The 26,559-nt window shown below is 35.8% G+C and overlaps 1 protein-coding gene across 1 annotated transcript; it reads right to left on the reverse strand.

Annotated features, from left to right (window-relative positions):
- On the reverse strand, positions 1-25,102 carry LOC138332060 (NFATC2-interacting protein-like). The gene is made up of 8 exons (XM_069280006.1): positions 24,969-25,102; positions 22,365-22,620; positions 20,165-20,282; positions 16,126-16,266; positions 13,137-13,299; positions 9,952-10,096; positions 1,692-1,825; positions 1-655 (listed from the first exon to the last, which is right to left on the reverse strand). Exons 2-8 carry the CDS (start codon positions 22,597-22,599, stop codon positions 494-496), a joined length of 1,098 nt encoding a protein of 365 aa, XP_069136107.1. The 5' UTR covers positions 22,600-22,620; positions 24,969-25,102; the 3' UTR covers positions 1-493.
- Positions 25,103-26,559: the final 1,457 nt, after the last annotated feature.

The raw sequence follows: 26,559 nt of genomic DNA on the forward strand, positions 1-26,559 counted from the left end.
TTCTTATTTAACAAAAACATTTTATTTTCTAACTATAATGGCAGGTAATACAATACTTCAGATCGAAGTTTGCAATGTACAAACATGTTTTGTAAGTCCTTAAGAATTTCACAAATAAAATGAAAACTTGTTACATATGTAAGGAAATTATTTGATTTTTATGTGATTTCATACTAGATTTGGCTTTCAATTGTTTTCACGGTTTCTTTTGAATCCTCTTGATCCAAATGAATTGATTATCACTATCCAGCAGAGAATTGTCCCACAAGTTCACAAGGAAATAAACAATATAATGATAACAATGAACCAATGTAATGGCTGCCTGCTAAACTGAGGTAGTCATTATCTGAGTAGGATAAAAACAATATTTGTTTGTTTCATCAACAAAGTTTTTATCACATCGTGAAAAGTGATACATGTCCTGTTTGTCTTGAAAACTCATGATGGATGACATCTTCTACGTGAAAACTTGTACCAGACGAGTCCTAAAACGTCACTTCACAATGAGGTCTAATGTGAATCCATCCTCAATTTCCAAATCGTCCGGTGAGTCCCGTAAGTCCAGATTTTCACCATCAAACATAAGTCTCAGTTTAGAAGGATCCATGTCTGTTTTTACAGCATACTGTCTGGCCAGGCTCTCTAATGATGAGGTCTGGAACAGAATTGTATCCAAATTGTCAGATACTGAAATTTCACTCCATTAACTTAAGGAAAGACATTTAGTATGAAAGCTAACTGTACATTTTTGAAAGGGATGTCTTTTTAGCATTAAAGCTTGTGTCAAAATTGACTATGAAAGAACATCAATATATATTTTAACAAGAAGACAGGCTAAAGCATGATTGAATACAAGGTCATTTTCAACATTCACTTAATTCAACTAATGACAAGAGATCCGGGAGGGATCTTGGCGCTCACCAAAGAATGATCTATGTCTGACAATGGAAAGAGGGATCTTTTCTCTGCTTTTCAAACTTTTTCAAACACACTACATATAAAACTTGAGAGAGATCCCTTCAGTCCTTTTTAGGAAATAGCACTAACAAACTTAATAACTTTAACTATCAAAATCCCAGATGCCAGGCGGCCATCTTGTTGACCGATTGGTATCAAAACACAATATGCACAACTAGGGACCTAGGGGGACCTACATATGAAATTTGAGACAGATTCCTTCAATACTTTATGAGAAATAGCAATAACAAACTTCCACTACCAAAATCCAAGATGGTCGCCTGGCAGCCATCTTGTTGACCTATCAGTCCCAAAATGCAACATGCACAACAAGGTCCCTAGGGGAACCTAGATATGAAATTTGAGAAAGATCCCTTCGGTATTTTCTGAGAAATAGCGGTAACAATCTTTAACTATCAAAATCCATGATGGCCGCCTGGTAGCCATCTTGTTGACTGATCGGTCCAAAATACAATATGCACAACTAGGGCCCGAGGGGAACTTACAAATGAAATTTGAGAAAGATTCCTTCAGTACTTTCTGAGAAATAGCGGTAACAAACTTTGACTATCAAAATCAAAGATGGTCGCCTGTCGGCCATCTTGTTGACCGATCTGTCCCAAAATGCAATATGCACAACTTGGGTCTGATGATGGTGGGCTAAAAATGTAAAAAAAAAAAAAAAAAAAAAAGCATGGAAAAGGCCATTTCAATGACCTTTGACGTCAACTGACCTTGTCCATTTTGAACTCCATTTTGTGACGGTTATTTCTACTCTGTATAAAAAGTGTGATGCTGTTGACATCGTCGAGACTGTCGTCTAAGCTAGCTGCTGGTGCTGTCCATTCCTTTCTATTTACATGGCAGTCTGGAAGTGGTAATCATACAGACACTTTAGCTGATTTCTGTTTGGTTCTCTAAAGTAATTGTTGTTACCAGGGTTAGAATAAAAATAAGTGTCTATCATCAAAATAACTACAGTAAGAAAAAATTAAAGACCAAGCTAATCTAAATGAAGTTTTGTAATTTAACTGAATTTAATTATAAGGTTTCCAAAGGATTGTGAATTTGACAGATTATTATTTTTCAGAAATGACAAAGATATTATTCCTCTAATTCAAAGTAGCATGAAATAACTTATTACTCGTCAAATTTTTTTTGACAGGGTTAACTGGAAATTTGGAAATTTTACAAACATAGAAATGTAACAATTACGAAGCAACCTATGATATCAGTGGTCGTTAGACCACAAACTAACCTATGATATCAGCGGTCGTTAGAACATAAACTAACCTATGATATCAGCAGTCGTTAGACCACGAACTAACCTATGATATCAGCAGTCGTTAGACCACAAACTAACCTATGATATCAGCGGTCGTTAAACCATGAACTAACCTATGATATCAGCGGTCGTTAGACCACAAACTAACCTATGATATCAGCGGCCGTTAGACCACAAACTAACCTATGATATCAGCCGTCGTTAGACCATAAACTAACCTATGATATCAGCGGTCGTTAGAACACAAACTAACTATGATATCAGCAGTCGTTAGAACAACTAACCTATGATATCAGCAGTCGTTAGACATAAACTAACCTATGATATCAGCAGTCGTTAACCAAAACTATTATGATATCAGCACGTTAACCAGAACTAACCTATGATATCAGCGTCGGGACAAACTACCTAGTATAGTCGTTAGACCACAAACTAACCTATGATATCAGCGGTCGTTAAACCATGAACTAACCTATGATATCAGCGGTCGTTGGACCATAAAAACTAACCTATGATATCAGCGGTCGTTAGACCATAAACTAACCTATGATATCAGCGGTCGTTAGACCATGAACTAACCTATGATATCAGCAGTCGTTAGAACATAAACTAACCTATGATATCAGCGGTCGTTAGACCATAAACTAACCTATGATATCAGCGGTCGTTAGAACATAAACTAACCTATGATATCAGCGGTCGTTAGAACATAAACTAACCTATGATATCAGCAGTCGTTAGACCATAAACTAACCTATGATATCAGCGGTCGTTAGACCACAAACTAACCTATGATATCAGCGGTCGTTAAACCATGAACTAACCTATGATATCAGCGGTCGTTAGACCATAAACTAACCTATGATATCAGCGGTCGTTAGACCATAAACTAACCTATGATATCAGCGGTCGTTAGACCATGAACTAACCTATGATATCAGCAGTCGTTAGAACACAAACTAACCTATGATATCAGCGGTCGTTAGAACATAAACTAACCTATGATATCAGCAGTCGTTAGAACCATAAACTAACCTATGATATCAGCGGTCGTTAGAACCACAAACTAACCTATGATATAACCTAGAATCAGCGTCGTTAGAAACATAAACTTACCTATGATATCAGCGGTCTTTAGACCATAAACTAACCTATGATATCAGCGGTCGTTAGAACATAAACTAACCTATGATATCAGCCGTCGTTAGAACATACACTAACCTATGATATCAGCGGTCGTTAGAACATACACTAACCTATGATATCAGCGGTCGTTAGAACATACACTAACCTATGATATCAGCGGTCGTTAGAACATGCACTAACCTATGATATCAGTGGTCGTTAAACCATAACTAACCTATGATATCAGCGGTCGTTAGAACATAAACTAACCTATGATATCAGCGGTCGTTAGACCACAAACTAACCTATGATATCAGCGGTCGTTAGACCATAAACTAACCTATGATATCAGCGGTCGTTAGAACATAACTAACCTATGATATCAGCGGTCGTTAGACCATAAACTAACCTATGATATCAGCGGTCGTTAGACATAAACTAACCTATGATATCAGCGTACGTCGTTAGAACCATAAACTAACCTATGATATCAGCGGTCGTTAGGACCATAAACTAACCTATGATATCAGCGGGTCGTAGAACGCGGTCGTTAGACCACAAACTAACCTATGATATCAGCGGTCGTTAGAATCGAACTAACCTATGATATCAGCGGTCCGTTAGACCACAAACTAACCTATGATATCAGCGGTCGTTAGACCATAAACTAACCTATGATATCAGCGGTCGTTAGACCATAAACTAACCTATGATATCAGCGGTCGTTAGACCATAAACTAACCTATGATATCAGCGGTCGTTAGAACATAAACTAACCTATGATATCAGCGGTCGTTATAGAACATAAACTAACCTATGATATCAGCGGTCGTTAGAACATAAACTAACCTATGATATCAGCGGTCGTTAGACCACTAAACTAACCTATGATAATCAAATAACTATGATATCAGCAGACGTTAGACCACACAAACTAACCTATGATATCAGCGGTCGTTAGACCACAAACTAACCTATGATATCAGCAGTCGTTAGACCACAAACTAACCTATGATATCAGCGGTCGTTAGAACCACAAACTAACCTATGATATCAGCGGTCGTTAGACACATAAACTAAACCTATGATATCAGCGTCGTCGTTAGACCACAAACTAAACCTATGAGAATCAGCGTTAACCCAAAACTAACCTATGTATCAGCAGTCCGTTAGACCACAAACTAACCTATGATATCAGCGGTCGTTAGACCACAAACTAACCTATGATATCAGCAGTCGTTAAACCATGCAACTAACCCTATGATATCAGCAGTCGTTAGACCACAAACTAACCTATGATATCAGCGGTCGTTAGACCAACAAACTAACCTATGATATCAGCCTTCGTTAGACCATAAACTAAACCTATGATATATCAGCGGTCGTTAGAACACAAACTAACCTATGATATCAGCGTCGTTAGACCACGAACGAACCTATGATATCAGCGTCGTTAAACGTCAACCTATGATATCAGCGGTCGTTAGAGCCATCAAACTAACACTAAACCTATGATATCAGCGGTCGTTAGACACAAATAAACCTAATCTCATAGGACCACCAAACTAACCTTTATGATCTGCAGTCGTTAGAACAACAACTAACCTATGAAATCATCCTTCGATAAACCATAAACTCAGCTGTCACATAAACGAAACTATTGATATCTAGCGGTCGTTAGTTAGAACCCTATGACTCACGTGTAAAGACATGAAACTAACCGATATACAGCTCGGGTCAGTTAGTAACATACATACTAACCTATGATATCAGCGGTCTTTAGAACATAAAAACAAACCTATGATATCAGCGGTCGTTAAATCCCATGAAACTCAAACTATGCTATCACGCGGGTCGTTAGAACATAAACTAACCTATGATATCAGCGGTACGTTAGACCATAAACTAACCTATGATATCAGCGCGTCGTTAGACCACAAACTAACCTATGATATAGTAGGGTCGTTAGACCACAAACTAACCTGATATCAGCGGTCGTTAGAACCATAAACTAACCTATGATATGTCGATCTAGACACAAAACTAACCAATATGATTTCACGGTCCGTTAGAACATAAACTAACCTTATGATATCAGCAGTCGTTAGACCACGAACTAACCTATGATATCAGCGGTCGTTAGACCACAAACTAACCTATGATCATCAGCGGGTCTTAAACCATGAACTAACCTATGATATCAGCAGTCGTTAGACCAATGACACGAAACTAACCTATGATATCAGCGGTCGTTAGTAAACTAACCTATGATATCAGCGGTCGTTAGAACCAAAACTAACCTATGATATCAGCAGCAGCGGGTGTTAGACATAAACTAACCTATGATATCAGCGGTCGTTAGACCATAAACTAACCTATGATATCAGCGGTCGTTAGAACACGAAACTAACCTATGATATCAGCGGTCGTTAGACCACAAACTAACCTATGATATCAGCGGTCGTTAGACCCAAACTAAACCTATGATATCAGCGGTCGTTAAACCATGAACTAACCTATGATATCAGCGGTCGTTAGACCACAAACTAACCTATGATATCAGCGGTCGTTAGACCACAAACTAACCTATGATATCAGCGTATCGTTAGAACATGAACTAACCTATGATATCAGCGGGTCGTTAGACCATAAACTAACCTATGATATCAGCGGTCGTTAGTCCCACAAACTAACCTATGATATCAGCGGTCGTATAGAACATAAACTAACCTATGATATCAGCAGTCGTTAGAACCACGAACTAACCTATGATATCAGCGGTCGTTAGACCACAAACTAACCTATGATATCAGCGGTCGTTAAACCATGGAACTAACCTATGATATCAGCGGTCGTTATAGAACCATAAACTAACCTATGATATCAGCGGTCGTTAGACCATAAACTAACCTATGATATCAGCGGTCATTAAACCACAAACTAACCTATGATAATCAGCGGTCGTTAGAACATTAACTAACCTATGAAATCAGCGGTCGTTAGACCATAAACTAACCTATGATATCAGCGGTCGTTAGAACATAAAACATACCAACTAACCTATGATATCAGCCGTCGTTAGAACATACACTAACCTATGATATCAGCGGTCGTTAGAACATACACTAACCTATGATATCAGCGGTCGTCTATTAGACCATAAACTAACCTATGATATCAGCGGTCGTTTTAGAAATACCATAAACTAACCTATGATATCAGCGGTCGTTAGAACATAAACTAACCTATGATATCAGCGGTCGTTAGACCATAAACTAACCTATGATATCAGCGGTCGTTAGAACATACACTAACCTATGATATCAGCGGTCGTTAGAACATACACTAACCTATGATATCAGCGGTCGTTAGAACATACACTAACCTATGATATCAGCGGTCGTTAGAACATAACTAACCTATGATATCAGCGGTCGTTAAAACATAAACTAACCTATGATATCAGCGGTCGTTAGACCATAAACTAACCTATGATATCAGCGGTCGTTAGACCACAAACTAACCTATATATCAGCGTCGTTAGAACATAAAACTAACCTATGATATCAGCGGTCGTTAGAACATAACACTAACCTATGATATCAGTGGTCGTTAGACCATAAACTAACCTATGATATCAGCGGTCGTTAGAACATAAACTAAACCTATATGATATCAGCGGTCGTTAGAACCACAAACTAACCTATGATATTCAGCGGTCGTTAGACCACAAACTAACCTATGATATCAGCGGTCGTTAAACCATGAACTAACCTATGATATCAGCGGTCGTTAGAACCATAAACTAACCTATGATATCAGCGGTCGTTAGACCATAAACTAACCTATGATATCAGCGGTCGTTAGACCACAAACTAACCTATGATATCAGCGGTCTTTAGACCATGAACTAACCTATGATATCAGCGGTCGTTAGACCATAAACTAACCTATGATATCAGCGGTCGTTAGAACACAAACTAACCTATGATATCAGCGGTCGTTAGAACATAAACTAACCTATGATATCAGCAGTCGTTAGACCACGAACTAACCTATGATATCAGCGGTCGTTAGACCACAAACTAACCTATGATATCAGCGGTCGTTAGACCACAAACTAACCTATGATATCAGCGGTCGTTAGACCATAAACTAACCTATGATATCAGCGGTCGTTAGACCATAAACTAACCTATGATATCAGCGGTCGTTAGACCATAAACTAACCTATGATATCAGCGGTCGTTAGACCATGAACTAACCTATGATATCAGCAGTCGTTAGACCACAAACTAACCTATGATATCAGCGGTCGTTAGACCACAAACTAACCTATGATATCAGCCTTCGTTAGACCATAAACTAACCTATGATATCAGCGGTCGTTAGAACACAAACTAACCTATGATATCAGCAGTCGTTAGACCATAAACTAACCTATGATATCAGCGGTCGTTTAGACATATACTAACCTATGATATCAGCGGTCGTTAGAACCAAAACTAACCTATGATATCAGCGGTCGTTAGAACATAAACTAACCTATGATATCAGCGGTCGTTAGACCATAAACTAACCTATGATATCAGCGGTCGTTAGAACATAAACTAACCTATGATATCAGCGGTCGTTAGACCAAAACTAACCTATGATATCAGCGGTCGTTAGAACATAAACTAACCTATGATATCAGCGGTCGTTAGAACATAACTACCATGATATCAGCGGTCGTTAGACCATAAACTAACCTATGATATCAGCGGTCGTTAGAACATAAACTAACCTATGATATCAGCGGTCCGTTAGAACAAATAACCTATGATATCAGCGGTCGTTAGACCACAAACTAACCTATGATATCAGCCTTCGTTAGACCATAAACTAACCTATGATATCAGCGGTCGTTAGAACACAAACTAACCTATGATATCAGCGGTCGTTAGAACATAAACTAACCTATGATATCAGCGGTCGTTAGACCATAAACTAACCTATGATATCAGCGGTCGTTAGACCATAAACTAACCTATGATATCAGCGGTCGTTAGACCATAAACTAACCTATGATATCAGCGGTCGTTAGAAACATAAAACTAACCTATGATATCAGCGGTCGTTAGACCATAAACTAACCTATGATATCAGCGGTCGTTAGAACAAACTAACCTATGATATCAGCGGTCGTTAGAACATGAACGGAACCTAATATCAGCGGTCGTTAACATAAACTAACCTATGATATCAGCGGTCGTTAGACCATAAACTAACCTATGATATCAGCGGTCGTTAGACCATAAACTAACCTATGATATCAGCGGTCGTTATGACCATAAACTAACCTATGATATCAGCGATCGTTAAGACCATAAACTAACCTATGATATCAGCGGTCGTTAGACCATAAAACTAACCTATGATATCAGCGGTCGTTAGACATAAACTAACCTATGATATCAGCGGTCGTTAGACCACAAACTAACCTATGATATCAGCGGTCGTTAAACCATGAACTAACCTATGATATCAGCAGTCGTTAGACCACAAACTAACCTATGATATCAGCGGTCGTTAGACCACAAACTAACCTATGATATCAGCGGTCGTTAGACCATAAACTAACCTATGATATCAGCGGTCGTTAGAACAAAACTAACCTATGAAGCAGTCGTTAAACTAACTAACCTATGATATCAGCAGTCGTTAGACCACGAACTAACCTATGATATCAGCGGTCGTTAGACCACAAACTAACCTATGATATCAGCGGTCGTTAAACCATGAACTAACCTATGATATCAGCGGTCGTTAGACCACAAACTAACCTATGATATCAGCGGTCGTTAGACCACAAACTAACCTATGATATCAGCGGTCGTTAGACCATAAACTAACCTATGATATCAGCGGTCGTTAGACCATAAACTAACCTATGATATCAGCGGTCGTTAGACCACGAACTAACCTATGATATCAGCGGTCGTTAGACCACAAACTAACCTATGATATCAGCGGTCGTTAGACCATAAACTAACCTATGATATCAGTGGTCGTTAGACCATAAACTAACCTATGATATCAGCGGTCGTTAGAACATAAACTAACCTATGATATCAGCGGTCGTTAGACATAAACTAACCTATGATATCAGCGGTCGTTAGACCTAAACTAACCTATGATATCAGCGGTCGTTAGAACCATAAACTAACCTATGATATCAGCGTCGTTAGACCATAAACTAACCTATGATATCAGCGGTCGTTAGACACAAACTACCTATACTGCAGGGTCGTTAGACTAAACTAACCTTGATATAGCGTCGTTAGACAAAACAACCATGATATCAGCGGTCGTTAGACCACAAACTAACCTATGATATCAGCTCGTCGTTAGACCATAAACTAACCTATGATATCAGCGGTCGTTAGAACACAAACTAACCTATGATATCAGCGGTCGTTAGACCACAAACTAACCTATGAATTCAGCGTCTTATAACCTGATCGTTAGACCACAACTAACCTATGATATCAGCGGTCGTTAGCATAATATATGATATCACGGTCGTTAGACCTTGAACTAACCTATGATATCAGCGGTCGTTAGACCAAGACTTCTGGGCGTGTCTTCGCCGGATATGGTGGCATCTTTGTGTATTAGTAACACTTGGCTCTCGGACACTTCCAGGCGCTGAGATAAACTCACCAAAATGGTTTTGAAGAAATCATTCTGAAACAAGATAACAAATGGAGCTAGATTTACATTGAGTAGCATGACACATTTATCTCCCCTTGTCAATAACAAGAGGCCCAGAGGGCCTGTATCGCTCACCTGGTTTGTAATGCCAAGTAATATTCTGGATACAGGTTCATTGTTTTCTTTTCTGAAGAAATTTGAATATTTACCTCTAATTCCCCTATTGGGCCCCACCATTCCTGCCCACTGGGGGTCAGAGCCAAAATTTATACAAGCTCTGTTCCCCTTCCCCCAAGGATGTTTGTGGCCAAATTTGGTTACAATCCATGCAGAACTCTAGGACAAGTAGCGATTTATAGGATTTACCTTTATTTCCCCTATTGGGCCCCGCCCCTCCTGCCCCCGGGGGGTCAGAGCCAAAATTTATACACGTTCTGTTCCCCTTCTCCCAAGGATGTTTGTGGCCAAATTTGGTCACAATCCATGCAGAACTCTAGGACGAGTAGCGATTTAAAGGATTTACCTCTATTTCCCCTATTGGGCCCAGCCCCTCCTGCCCCTGGGGGGTCAGAGCCAAATTTTATACAGGTTCTGTTCCCCTTCCCTAAAGAATGTTTTTGGCCAAATGTGGTTACAATCCATGCAGAACTCTATGACTAGTAGCGATTTATAGGATTTACCTTATTTCCCCTATTGGGCCCCGCCCCTCCTGCCCCGGGGGGTCAGGGCCAAAATTTATACAAGTTCTGTTTCCCCTCCCCAAGGATGTTTGTGGTCAAATTTGGTTACAATCCATGCAGAACTCTAGGACAAGTAGCGATTTATAGGATTTACCTCTATTACCCCTATTGGGCCCGCCCCTTCTGCCCCTAGGGGGTCAGAGCCAAAATTTATACAAGGTCTGTTCCCCTCCCCAAAGAATGTTTGTGGCCAAATTTGGTTACAATCCATGCAGAACTCTAGGACAAGTAGTGATTTATGGATTTACCTTATTCCCCTATTGGGCTCCGCCCCTCCTGCCCCCGGGGGGTCAGAGCCAAAATTTATACAACGTTCTGTTCCCTTCTCCTAAGGATGTTTGTGGCAAAATTTGGTCACTCCATGCAGAACTCTATGACTAGTAGCGATTTAAAGGATTTACCTCTATTACCCCTATTGGGCCCCGCCCCTCCTGCCCCCGGGGGGTCAGAGCCAAAATTTATACAAGTTCTGTTCCCCTTCCCCCAAGGATGTTTGTAGCTAATTTTGGTTACAATCCATGAAGAACTCTCAAGTAGCGATTTATAGGATTTACCTCTATTTCCCCTATTGGGCCCCGCCCCTCCTGCCCCGGGGGGACCAGAGCCAAAATTTTATACAAGTTCTGTTTCCCCTCCCCCAAGGATGTTTGTGGCCAAATTTGGTTACAATTCATGTAGAACTCTATGACTAGTAGCGATTCAAAGGATTTACCTCTATTTCCCCTATTGGGCCCCGCCCCTCCTGCCCCCAGGGGGGACCAGGGCCAAAATTTATACAAGTTCTGTTCCCCTCCCCCAAGGATGTTTGTGGCCAAATTTGGTTACAATCCATGCAGAACTCTATGACTAGTAGCGATTTAAAGGAATTGTTGCCCCGGGGTCAGAGCCAAAATATACAAGTCTGTTCCCTCCCCAAGAGCTTGTGGATTTGGTCACAATCATGCAGACTCTATGACTAGTAGACGATTTAAAGAAATGTTGACGGACAGACAGACGGACGGACGGACGGACGGACGACGACGGAGACGGACGCCGCGCCATGACATAAGCTCACCGGCCCTTCGGGCCAGGTGAGCTAAAAATCAAAATTGAGTAACCAATTTTTTTACCATATTTTGCATGTATTAGTGTACACTATTATTCCATAAATTAACAAACGAAAAGTTGGGATGCCCACTATATGCAGGTACAAGGCATGGGCTTGCCCTGGGTCATTATCACTGACCGATAGGTCCTAGCTAGTAACATTTTGCACATATTGTCATGACTGGAGTGGGTTATTATTAAATACTTGGATATTAAAGTCAATGCTCAATGCATATATTCAATATCAAATTAAAACATCATTGACATTTCTATCTTTAATACCTCAATATTGGGTTTTCAATGTTACCTGTATCACTGACAGTCTGTTTATGTCAATGACAACGACAATGACAATGTCAAGGTCAAGAGTTTTACCTACATTACTGGTAGTCTGTATGTGTCAAGAGTTTTACCTACATTACTGGCAGTCTGTATGTGTGAGAGTTTTACCTACATTACTGGCAGTCTGTATGTGTGAGAGTTTTACCTACATTACTGGTAGTCTGTATGTGTGACAGTTTTACCTACATTACTGGCGGTCTGTATGTGTCAGAGTTTTACCTACTTTACTGGAAGTCTGTATGTGTCAGAGTTTTACCTGCATTACTGGTAGTCTGTATGTGTCAGTTTTACCTACATTACTGGCAGTCTGTATGTGTCAGTTTTACCTGCATTACTGGTAGTCTGTATGTGTCAGAGTTTTACCTATGGTACATTACTGGTAGTCTGTATGTGTCAGAGTTTTACCTATGGTACATTACTGGCAGTCTGTATGTGTCAGTTTTACCTGCATTACTGGTAGTCTGTATGTGTCAGTTTTACCTGCATTACTGGTAGTCTGTATTTGTGAGTTTTACCTGCATTACTGGTAGTCTGTATGTGTCAGTTTTACCTGCATTACTGGTAGTCTGTATGTGTCAGTTTTTACCTGCATTACTGGAAGTCTGTATGTGTCAGTTTTACCTGCATTACTGGTAGTCTGTATGTGTCAGTTTTACCTACATTACTGGTAGTCTGTATGTGTGACAGTTTTACCTGCATTACTGGTAGTCTGTATGTGTCAGAGTTTTACCTACATTACTGGCGGTCTGTATGTGTCAGTTTTACCTACATTACTGGTAGTCTGTATGTGTCTACATTACTGGTAGTCTGTATGTGTGACAGTTTTACATGCATTACTGGTAGTCTGTATGTGTGACAGTTTTACCCACATTTATACTGGTAGTCTATATGTGTGACAGTTTTACCTGCATTACTGGTAGTCTGTAGGTGTCAGTGCCGTGTCGGACTTTCAGCATGAGTTGGTCATCCTCATCAACATCATCAGTACATATCACAACATCACTGGTGTTAAGTTCACTCTCCTTAAAACTGTTCACTTGGAGCTGTGTCTTCGTTTGTGAGAGATTACTGTAAAACATGTATCATACATACATTACATGTGAGAGATTACTGTAATACATGTATCATCACATACATTACATGTGAGAGATTACTGTAATACATGTATCATCACATACATTACATGTGAGAGATTACTGTAATACATGTATCATCACATACATTACATGTGAGAGATTGCTGTAATACATGTATCATCACATACATCACATGTGAGAGATTACTGTAATACATGTATCATCACATACATTACATGTGAGAGATTACTGTAATACATGTATCATCACATACATTACATGTGAGAGATTACTGTAATACATGTATCATCACATACATTACATGTGAGAGATTACTGTAATACATGTATCATCACATACATTACATGTGAGAGATTGCTGTAATACATGTATCATCACAAACATTACATGTGAGAGATTACCGTTATATGTATCATCACATACATTACATGTGAGAGATTACTGTAATACATGTATCATCACATACATTACATGTGAGAGATTACTGTAATACATGTATCATCACATACATAATACATGTGAGAGATTACTGTTACATGTATCATCACATACATTACATGTGAGAGATTACTGTTACATGTATCATCACATACATTACATGTGAGAGATTACCGTTATATGTATTATCACATACATTTCATGTGAGAGATTACAGTTATATGTTTCATCACATACATTACATGTGAAAGATTACCGTAATACATGTATCATCACATACATTACATGTGAGAGATTACTGTTATATGTATCATCACATATATTACTTGTGAGAGAATACTGTTATATGTATCATCACATACATTACATGTGAGAAATTACTGTAATACATGTATCATCACATACATTACATGTGAGAGATTACCGTTATATGTATCATCACATACATTACATGTGAGAGATTACCATTATATGTATCATCACATACATTACATGTGAGAGATTACCGTTACATGTATCATCACATACATTACATGTGAGAGATTACTGTTATATGTATCATCACATACATTACATGTGAGAGATTAACTGTAATACATGTATCATCACATACATTACATGTGAGAGATTACTGTAATACATGTATCATCACATACATTACATGTGAGAGATTACCATTATATGTATCATCACATACATTACATGTGAGAGATTACCGTTACATGTATCATCACATACATTACATGTGAGAGATTACCGTTACATGTATCATCACATACATTACATGTGAGAGATTACTGTAATACATGTATCATCACATACATTACATGTGAGAGATTACCGTTATATGTATCATCACATACATTACATGTGAGAGATTACTGTTATATGTATCATCACATACATTACATGTGAGAGATTACTGTAATACATGTATCATCACATACATTACATGTGAGAGATTACCGTTACATGTATCATCACATACATTACTTGTGAGAGATTAACATTATATGTATCATCACATACATTACTTGTGAGAGATTAACATTATATGTATCATCACATACATTACATGTGAGAGATTGCTGTAATACATGTATCATCACATACATTACATGTGAGAGATTGCTGTAATACATGTATCATCACATACATTACATGTGAGAGATTAACATTATATGTATCATCACATACATTACTTGTGAGAGATTACCGTTATATGTATCATCACATACATTACATGTGAGAGATTGCTGTATTATATGTATCATCACATACATTACATGTGAGAGATTGCTGTAATACATGTATCATCACATACATTACATGTGAGAGATTACTGTAATACATGTATCATCACATACATTACATGTGAGAGATTAACGTTACATGTATCATCACATACATTACTTGTGAGAGATTACCGTTACATGTATCATCACATACATTACTTGTGAGAGATTGCTGTAATACATGTATCATCACATACGGTACATTACATGTGAGAGATTGCTGTAATACATGTATCATCACATACATTACATGTGAGAGATTACTGTAATACATGTATCATCACATACATTACATGTGAGAGATTACCGTTACATGTATCATCACATACATTACTTGTGAGAGATTGCTGTAATACATGTATCATCACATACGGTACATTACATGTGAGAGATTACCGTTACATGTATCATCACATACATTACATGTGAGAGATTACTGTAATACATGTATCATCACATACATTACATGTGAGAGATTACTGTAATACATGTATCATCACATACATTACATGTGAGAGATTACCGTTATATGTATCATCACATACATTACATGTGAGAGATTACCATTATATGTATCATCACATACATTACATGTGAGAGATTACCGTTATATGTATCATCACATACATTACATGTGAGAGATTACTGTTACATGTATCATCACATACATTACATGTGAGATTACCGTTATATGTATCATCACATACATTACATGTGAGAGATTACCATTATATGTATCATCACATACATTACATGCGAGAGATTACTGTAATACATGTATCATCACATACATTACATGTGAGAGATTACCATTATATGTATCATCACATACATTACATGTGAGAGATTACCATTATATGTATCATCACATACATTACATGTGAGAGATTACCGTTACATGTATCATTATATACATAACAGTTGTAACAGAGAACAGTATTTCATATCATTGTAAGAAATTACCGTAATATCATCGAATACATTTAGGTGTACAGTGCACAGTATTTTATTATCTCAAAGCAGTCTAACTATAATCTGTTAAAACTAAGTCTCTTTGTCATTACCTCAAAGCTTTTTTTATTGCCTTGGTCATTCTTGGCCTCCGTCTTCGTGACTCTAAACTATCAGTGTTTCTGGGTGGAGACGGGGGCCCTGGGGGTGGAGACGGTGACTTCAACTGTACAACAGCTGAGTTAGTAGGAGTGCTGTAAAATAAAGGAGGTTCATTAGATCCACTTATCAGTCTACAAGCTAAGGAAGTGTTGCAAACTCATGTAATTCTTTAAATCATCATGAATAACTTTCAGCATTAGCAGCAAGGGAGATAATTCAGCAAATAAACACTAGAACAATATAACACTATGTGTCAAGAAAATGTATATGCTTTTGACTTGTAGTGATTTTATCCTGTAGGGGAACGACTACTTTGGTCAGCTTAGACTGGGTGTCAAGAGAAGTCAGGTATTGTTGTTAACTACAGCTGTTCACAGGAATATAGTAGTGTCGGATTTGACAGGATGTCAGACAAGTTGGGTGTCAGATTATACAGGTTTCTCTATAATATATACTACGCGTGACCCAATAAGCGCCCATCCCACTTTTTAGGCCTCAATTTCAATTGCTTGGAAATAAAATTAGATAGGTTTGAAATATTTTCGTTCTATTAATCACCTTTTAATTTTTTCAATTTTCTAAAAGCCCAGGGCGCTTAATTTTTCAATTACGGTAAAACAAGAAGTGGGTCACAGTTATTGTGTTTAATCAACTGTACTACACACAAATGTTACATTTATATACATACCATAAATCTACACACAAACGTTACATTTATATACATACCATAAATCTACACACAAACGTTACATTTATATACATACCATAAATCTACACACAAATGTTACATTTATATACATACAATAAATCTACACACAAACGTTACATTTATATACATACCATAAATCTACACACAAACGTTACATTTATATACATACCATAAATCTACACACAAATGTTACATTTATATACATACCATAAATCTACACACAAACGTTACATTTATATACATACCATAAATCTACACACAAACGTTACATTTATATACATACCATAAATCTACACACAAATGTTACATTTATATACATACAATAAATCTACACACAAATGTTACATTTATATACATACAATAAATCTACACAAAAATGTTACATTTATATACATACCATAAATCTACACACAAACGTTACATTTATATACATACCATAAATCTACACACAAACGTTACATTTATATACATACCATAAATCTACACACAAACGCTACATTTATATACATACCATATATCTACACACAAATGTTACATTTATATACATACCATAAATCTACACACAAATGTTACATTTATATACATACCATAAATCTACACACAAACGTTACATTTATATACATACAATAAATCTACACACAAACGTTACATTTATATACATACCATAAATCTACACACAAACGTTACATTTATATACATACCATAAATCTACACACAAACGTTACATTTATATACATACCATAAATCTACACACAAATGTTACATTTATATACATACCATAAATCTACACACAAATGTTACATTTATATACATACCATAAATCTACACACAAATGTTACATTTATATACATACCATAAATCTACCAAAACGTTACATTTATATACATACCATAAATCTACACACAAATGTTACATTTATATACATACCATAAATCTACACACAAACGTTACATTTATATACATACAATAAATCTACACACAAACGTTACATTTATATCCATACCATAAATCTACACACAAACGCTACATTTATATCAATACCATAAATCTACCAAAACGTTACATTTATAAACATACCATAAATCTACACACAAACGCTACATTTATATACATACCATAAATCTACACACAAACGTTACATTTATATACATATCATAAATCTACACACAAACGTTACATTTATATACATACAATAAATCTACACACAAACGTTACATTTATATACATACAATAAATCTACACACAAATGTTACATTTATATACATACCATAAATCTACACACAAATGTTACATTTATATACATACCATAAACCTACACACAAACGTTACATTTATATACATACAATAAATCTACACACAAACGTTACATTTATATACATACCATAAATCTACACACAAACGTTACATTTATATACATACCATAAATCTACACACAAACGTTACATTTATATACATACAATAAATCTACACACAAATGTTACATTTATATACATACCATAAATCTACACACAAACGTTACATTTATATACATACAATAAATCTACACACAAACGTTACATTTATATACATACCATAAATCTACACACAAACGTTACATTTATATACATACCATAAATCTACACACAAATGTTACATTTATATACATACCATAAATCTACACACAAACGTTACATTTATATACATACAATAAATCTACACACAAATGTTACATTTATATACATACCATAAATCTACACACAAACGTTACATTTATATACATACAATAAATCTACACACAAACGTTACATTTATATCCATACCATAAATCTACACACAAACGTTACATTTATATACATACCATAAATCTACACACAAACGTTACATTTATATACATACCATAAATCTACCAAAACGTTACATTTATATACATACCATAAATCTACACACAAATGTTACATTTATATACATACCATAAATCTACACACAAATGTTACATTTATATACATACCATAAATCTACACACAAACGCTACATTTATATCCATACCATAAATCTACCAAAACGTTACATTTATAAACATACCATAAATCTACACACAAACGCTACATTTATATACATACCATAAATCTACACACAAACGCTACATTTATATACATACCATAAATCTACACACAAACGTTACATTTATATACATACCATAAATCTACACACAAATGTTACATTTATATACATACCATAAATCTACACAAAAATGTTACATTTATATACATACCATAAATCTACACACAAACGTTACATTTATATACATACCATAAATCTACACACAAACGCTACATTTATATACATACCATAAATCTACACACAAACGCTACATTTATATACATACCATAAATCTACACACAAAAGCTACATTTATATACATACCATAAATCTACACACAAATGTTACATTTATATACATACCATAAATCTACACAAAAATGTTACATTTATATACATACCATAAATCTACACACAAACGTTACATTTATATCCATACCATAAATCTACACACAAACGCTACATTTATATCCATACCATAAATCTACCAAAACGTTACATTTATAAACATACCATAAATCTACACACAAACGCTACATTTATATACATACCATAAATCTACACACAAATGTTACATTTATATACATACCATAAATCTACACAAAAATGTTACATTTATATACATACCATAAATCTACACACAAACGTTACATTTATAAACATACCATAAATCTACACACAAACGCTACATTTATAAACATACCATAAATCTACACACAAACGCTACATTTATATACATACCATAAATTTACACACAAACGTTACATTTATATACATACCATAAATCTACACAAAAATGTTACATTTATATACATACCATAAATCTACACACAAACGTTACATTTATATACATACAATAAATCTACACACAAATGTTACATTTATATACATACCATAAATCTACACACAAATGTTACATTTATATACATACCATAAATCTACACACAAACGTTACATTTATATACATACCATAAATCTACACACAAACGTTACATTTATATACATACCATAAATCTACACACAAACGTTACATTTATATACATAACATAAATCTACACACAAACGTTACATTTATATACATACCATAAATTTACACACTAATGTTAAATTTATATACATACCATAAATCTATACACAAAAGTTACATTTATATACATACCATAAAATGGTATCTACACATAAATGTTACATTTACATACATACCATAAAATGAGATCGTCATCGTCCAGTAAGACTAAATCATCATCTACCTGTCGTGTTGGTTTGGGAGAAATCTTTCTCAGTTTGCAGGACAGAATTGAACCTGTTTCCTCTTCTATATCTGTTTAAAGGAATTTTTGATATTATACCCATTTTCAACAGTTACGAATTCCTACACTGGGACCCTACCAATAGTTGAGAAGGAACAGAAAACGTGATTTGGGAATTTAAAAAAAAAAAAATTGCATCTCATGAAACACAATTTCCACATAAACTAAACAACACCATCATGAAGTATTCGTCAGCAGCTCCAGACATTCAGACACACAGTAGAATATGTACACAATCACGACTACTGTTCCGACACGACTACTAGTCCCAACTTATAGAAACTTATAGAATAGTGCTTTCTTCCTAAGTTCAATAGTAAAGAAAACTTGACCACAAAGGTCTGACACTACATTGATATAAATCAGAAAGTTTTGTCTCATCATAAGATTACATCTCTAAAAGATATGTAGATATCTCCAAAATTTCTGTAGCCGCAACAGCATTAAAAAAGTTGTGCATGTACATCTTTTTTGTACAATAGATTTATAGAAAAAAAAAATTCATGTACCACACGATACCTGACAAAGTTTGTGTGTGACTATTATTTCTATTGGTGATTATGTTAAAAGATAGCATAACGTACAGCACTTCAGCAGTGTTTTTACAAAGAGTTGCGTTCTGCATCTATCACTGCAAATATTATATAGCTACTAATCCCACACAAACATTTTCAGGTACATAGATTAGTCCCATTATATAATTATTATTCAAGGTTTTTGCTTTATCTTCCAGTATAGTCCTATAACCTGTAGTACATATGTATAGTCCTATAACCTGTAGTACATATGTATAGTCCTATAACCTGTAGTACATATGTATAGTCCTATAACCTGTAGTACATATGTATAGTCCTATAACCTGTAGTACATATGTATAGTCCTATAACCTGTAGTACATATGTATAGTCCTATAACCTGTAGTACATATGTATAGTCCTATAACCTGTAGTACATATGTATAGTCCTATAACCTGTAGTACATATGTATAGTCCTATAACCTGTAGTACATATGTATAGTCCTATAACCTGTAGTACATATGTATAGTCCTATAACCTGTAGTACATATGTATAGTCCTATAACCTGTAGTACATATGTATAGTCCTATAACCTGTAGTACATATGTATAGTCCTATAACCTGTAGTACATATGTATAGTCCTATAACCTGTAGTACATATGTATAGTCCTATAACCTGTAGTACGTATGTATAGTCCTATAACCTGTAGTACATATTATAGTCCTATAACCTGTAGTACATATGTATAGTCCTATAACCTGTAGTACATATGTATAGTCCTATAACCTGTAGTACATATGTATAGTCCTATAACCTGTAGTACATATGTATAGTCCTATAACCTGTAGTACATATGTATAGTCCTATAACCTGTAGTACATATGTATAGTCCTATAACCTGTAGTACATATGTATAGTCCTATAACCTGTAGTACGTATGTATAGTCCTATAACCTGTAGTACGTATGTATAGTCCTATAACCTGTAGTACATATGTATAGTCCTATAACCTGTAGTACATATGTATAGTCCTATAACCTGTAGTATATATGTATAGTCCTATAACCTGTAGTACATATGTATAGTCCTATAACCTGTAGCACATATGTATAGTCCTATAACCTGTAGTACATATGTATAGTCCTATAACCTGTAGTACATATGTATAGTCCTATAACCTGTAGTACATATGTATAGTCCTATAACCTGTAGTACATATGTATAGTCCTATAACCTGTAGTACATATGTATAGTCCTATAACCTGTAGTACATATGTATAGTCCTATAACCTGTAGTACATATGTATAGTCCTATAACCTGTAGTACATATGTATAGTCCTATAACCTGTAGTACATATGTATAGTCCTATAACCTGTAGTACATATGTATAGTCCTATAACCTGTAGTACATATGTATAGTCCTATAACCTGTAGTATAGTTTTATAAACTATCAATTACAGATAAAACTGATAGAAAATTTGCATAAAGCATGATAATAGGAATACAAAAAAAAAAAAAAAAAAAAAAAAAACGGAAATAACAAAGACACAAAGTGACGACTAAATTTTACCTGAATCAATTGATGCTTGTTTTGTCATTAAATCTGCATTTAAAGGGATAGATCCAGATTTTGAACTGAAGCATTTATTAACTTGTGTAGAATATATCGCTGCTTCTTCAGCTGTTAAGTCATTTGAGATTTCTGAACGTTGTAATTTCAGTCTACTGGCAAGTCCTCGGCGTCTCCTATTAGGGTTTGCTGTCTTGACGGGTGTATTTTCATCACTGCTATCACTGTCATTCATGATTGCAGCAGTGGGGCATTACTACAAAAACCAAAATCACAAATTCAATGCATATCCATCTGCTATAAAACAAACCCAAAACAAGAATATTTATCTATTATGGCCTGGTTGAGAGGGCACTATTGCCTCATAGTATTGTCGAGGGATGGCACTATCCTATCACGAGACAATACTATGAGGCAATAGTGCCCTCTCAAACGGGCCATAATGGGTTTAGTACATCAGCCTAACATGATACCCGTTTTCATTTCATCGTAACAGAAACACGTCAAGCGACTCCTCGCAACGCTATCTTCATTTCCACATTACGTTGTTACATTAAAAGTACAACATATGAATTGTTGCAGAAATCTGTGTTTCTTTAAAACGGGATTCAGCTTCATGAAGATTAAAAAAAGTAGATAAATACAGAATATGAGTGAACTGTCTTCTGTAGAAAAGCAACATTTGCTTCCATCCCCGCACACACGGCCTGTCCGCCATCTTGACGTCTTGGTTGAAGTGCAACATTATAATGATGTCATGTAATGGTGACGTCAAAATACATTCACGTTCAATTTTGCGCCACTTCAATGGTGCCCGCTTGCCCGGGCACTATTGCAAATAGTACCCATCTGTGTAGCTAATCATAATCCAGCATTCTGTCACGTGATGTACTAATAATAAGTATTAACCTAGGTTACATTTGTACACCTGTCCTACATGTAGTAGTGTTTTAACCCTACTCAGTGGCGTCGCTAGCAGCAAACTATGTGCACGCAAAGTGGAGTCCGAGCGCCGAAGGCGCGAGAAAATGGTTGTTTTTTTGGGTCCGGGGGATTCCCCCCCCCCCCCCCTGGAAAAAAATACAATTTAGAATGGCAGAGAAGATTTTTACGATGTATTTTTATGATTTCAAAACGTTCTTAACGTAGTAATTTTGGGAAGAAAAAATAAAACTGAAACGGATTAATTTATATTGCAGATTGAAAATTACCTTTATTTACAAATTGTAATTGTAAGTGTCGCCTAAGGCGTGAGAATTTTTTTGTTTTGGAGGGTCCCAAGTCGAACAATTTTTTTGTTGAGAATTGATTGATGTGCACGCAGTTGCGTTTTTGCGTCAATGGTAGCTACGCCACTGCTACTTAATGTAGTCGTAGACCTTATATATGTTTATATTTTACTGTAGTGCATGTACATTTTTACTTTTAATAATACTTAATATCTTCTAATGTCTTATATAATAGGAGCGCAGCTATCTGCACGGCCAAAGGCTGCGTAGTGCAAAGCTCTACTAACCATAACATGCACATGTAAACATATACATGTAGATTCCAATACATTCCAGTACCCCTTGGACTTTGAAATTGTGTCCTGGGGGAAAGTCTTGCACCTTCATGTACATATAGAGAACCTGTCATTGGGATACGCTTTGAAATTACTGTAAGTAGTTTTAGATAACTATATATAGACAAGACCGAAGCAATAAATGTACTGTGTGTAATTCTCAAGCACACGGCACCATCAGCAAATCTGCAATGACATCATGAAACCGGAAGCCTAAGGTGATGGCTCAGATTAACATTTCCACCTTTGATAGAAACAACATCAAGTAAATTGAAATACATGTATTCCAGTTGGATAATTTGGAATTCTTTCTAACTTTTGATATCCTGTGCATGTCAATGAACTATATATATTAATTTATAATAATTTTCAATCTTGCAGAAAAAATGTAAACACATAAAATTCTGAGGTTATAATCCGTTGCCTTAGACAGGTTGGGGACACTCTTAACTTATAATGCAGAATAGTCCTGTAAACAATTTTATCCATTTTCTTTTCACATAACCCTGTATTTGCGTAACTAATCTAAATGATCCCTCAAATGCAGGACTGTTACTCAAATGCAGGACTATCTCGCATATATGGGAGTGTCCCCAATTAAATACCGGAAACATATAGATCTGATATAATCTAGATCTACAATCAGCCATCTTTATGATATAACCAAAAAACTACAAAAAAACATATGTGATTTATTTCACGTTTTGATATAGGACTGCGCTCAGGCCCTAATCCAGACATCTATCTGTCATAATGTTACATAAGTCTGGTGTCAGGGCCAGAGTATCTCGGGATATTTAGGCCCTTGTGATAGCCTGTTTGAACACAGGGACCCGTAACTACTGTTTATATTATAATTTATATATTCAGTCACTGGGATATAACGTGCCCAGTGACTGAATATATATATTATAATATAAACAGTAGTTACGGGCCCCTATGGTTTGAACTCTTTTATTGACAGATGATTCGGTCACTGTATCTATATCAATTTATATGTAGCGGCAACTCCATGAATTCGTAAGCTTCCCATTTCTTACCTCTCATACGAAAACCACTCCACAATGTTCTGTTAAGCTTGTTATTTCCAAGATTTCCTATCTATTTACATTCGCAAAGTGGATCACTTTCATTTCAGTTCGGCGCCAAAGTGGTAACTATATTTAACGGATTATCAACAGTACATTTTATTTTGCGGAACTCCGTGCATGAAAGTAACGAAACGATTACGCAAAACTATATGCGACGGGGCTCATAATACGATCTTAACTAAGGACATTAGAACATATTTATTCGTTAAAAATAAAAATAAATCCAATCTCATGTTATTTTAAACACAGGAGCTTGACGTTCTGTCAATAATGTATATAGCATAAATATATGCAAAATACCTTTAAGCTTATACTATATAAAAACATAGAGTATGTATATATAACGTTAGGGGTATTTTATACATATTAGATCTATTATTGATAGAACGTCAAGCTCTTGCGTTTTAAAATTCAACAGACTTGATGCTAAAATGTGACAAGTAGTACCGTGTAGGTGATAGGAGTGGATTCATAACTGTAAACAATGATGCTTAAAATAAAACAAGAGACCCAATGGGCCTTAATAGTTACCTGACTGTTAATTGAATGCAATATATTGAAGAACTGAAATGCGCAATAAATTCTTTAAAGATTTTAGCATGTTCGATTCCTGTGACATTGAATGATGGTCTAGGTCATTAAAAAAGAAAGAAAAACTTGGTAGCTCTTCATCCATGCATGCTACAGACCTAATATCAGTACCCTAGGCATCTTAGTTATTAAAAAAAAATGTTAACAGTTTTAGCATTTTAGACCTCTGTGACCTTGAAGGAAGGTCAAGGCAACTCATTTGAACAAACTTGGTAGCCTTTAATGCCAGCATGCTGCAGATCAAATATGAATACCACGGGTCTTTTGGTTATTGAGAAAAAAGTTGTTTAAAGATTTTAGCCTTTTCGACCCCTGTGGTCTTGAATGAAGGTCAAGGTAATTAATTTGAACAAACTTGGTAGCTCTTCATGCCAGCATGCTGTAGGCCAAACGACGACGGACGAAGCATGGTGACTGTATGTCATCCTGTTCTTTCGGGTCAGATACACAACACATTGATACATGTAATTGGTTTTTTTTCTTCAGAAGAATATAGCACATGTAGATTGATTTATTTTCATGCACAAGCTCCAGTTATTCTATGCACACACGGTGCATTTCTGAGCAGAACCTTCAGTCCAAGATGAAGCATTAATGTTGTCTAAGTCAAGTTTGTTGCTGTTTTATACATATACGGTGAGTTTTACGGCCCATCGACAGTTGACATCATTTATGGCCAAAGTTTTATAAGAAAAGCAATCTAAAAATGATAAAGAAGAAAAGGAAACTTTTTACACAGAATAATTGGTTTTTATTTATCAATTGGACCTTTCAATCTATGAATACATTTTCTTCCATCACATCTGTTACTAGTTTTTATTGTTTTCTATTTTTGTAAGTTAATTTAGCCGGTTTGATCCCTTTTGGCTGCATCCTAAATCTACTAAGAGACAACCAGGCTAAATAAAGCTATATAATGTTAAAATGTCATCTTAATAGTTATAAACAT

The sequence above is a fragment of the Argopecten irradians genome, chromosome 9, assembly GCF_041381155.1.
Source record: "Argopecten irradians isolate NY chromosome 9, Ai_NY, whole genome shotgun sequence".
Lineage (NCBI taxonomy): Eukaryota > Metazoa > Mollusca > Bivalvia > Pectinida > Pectinidae > Argopecten > Argopecten irradians.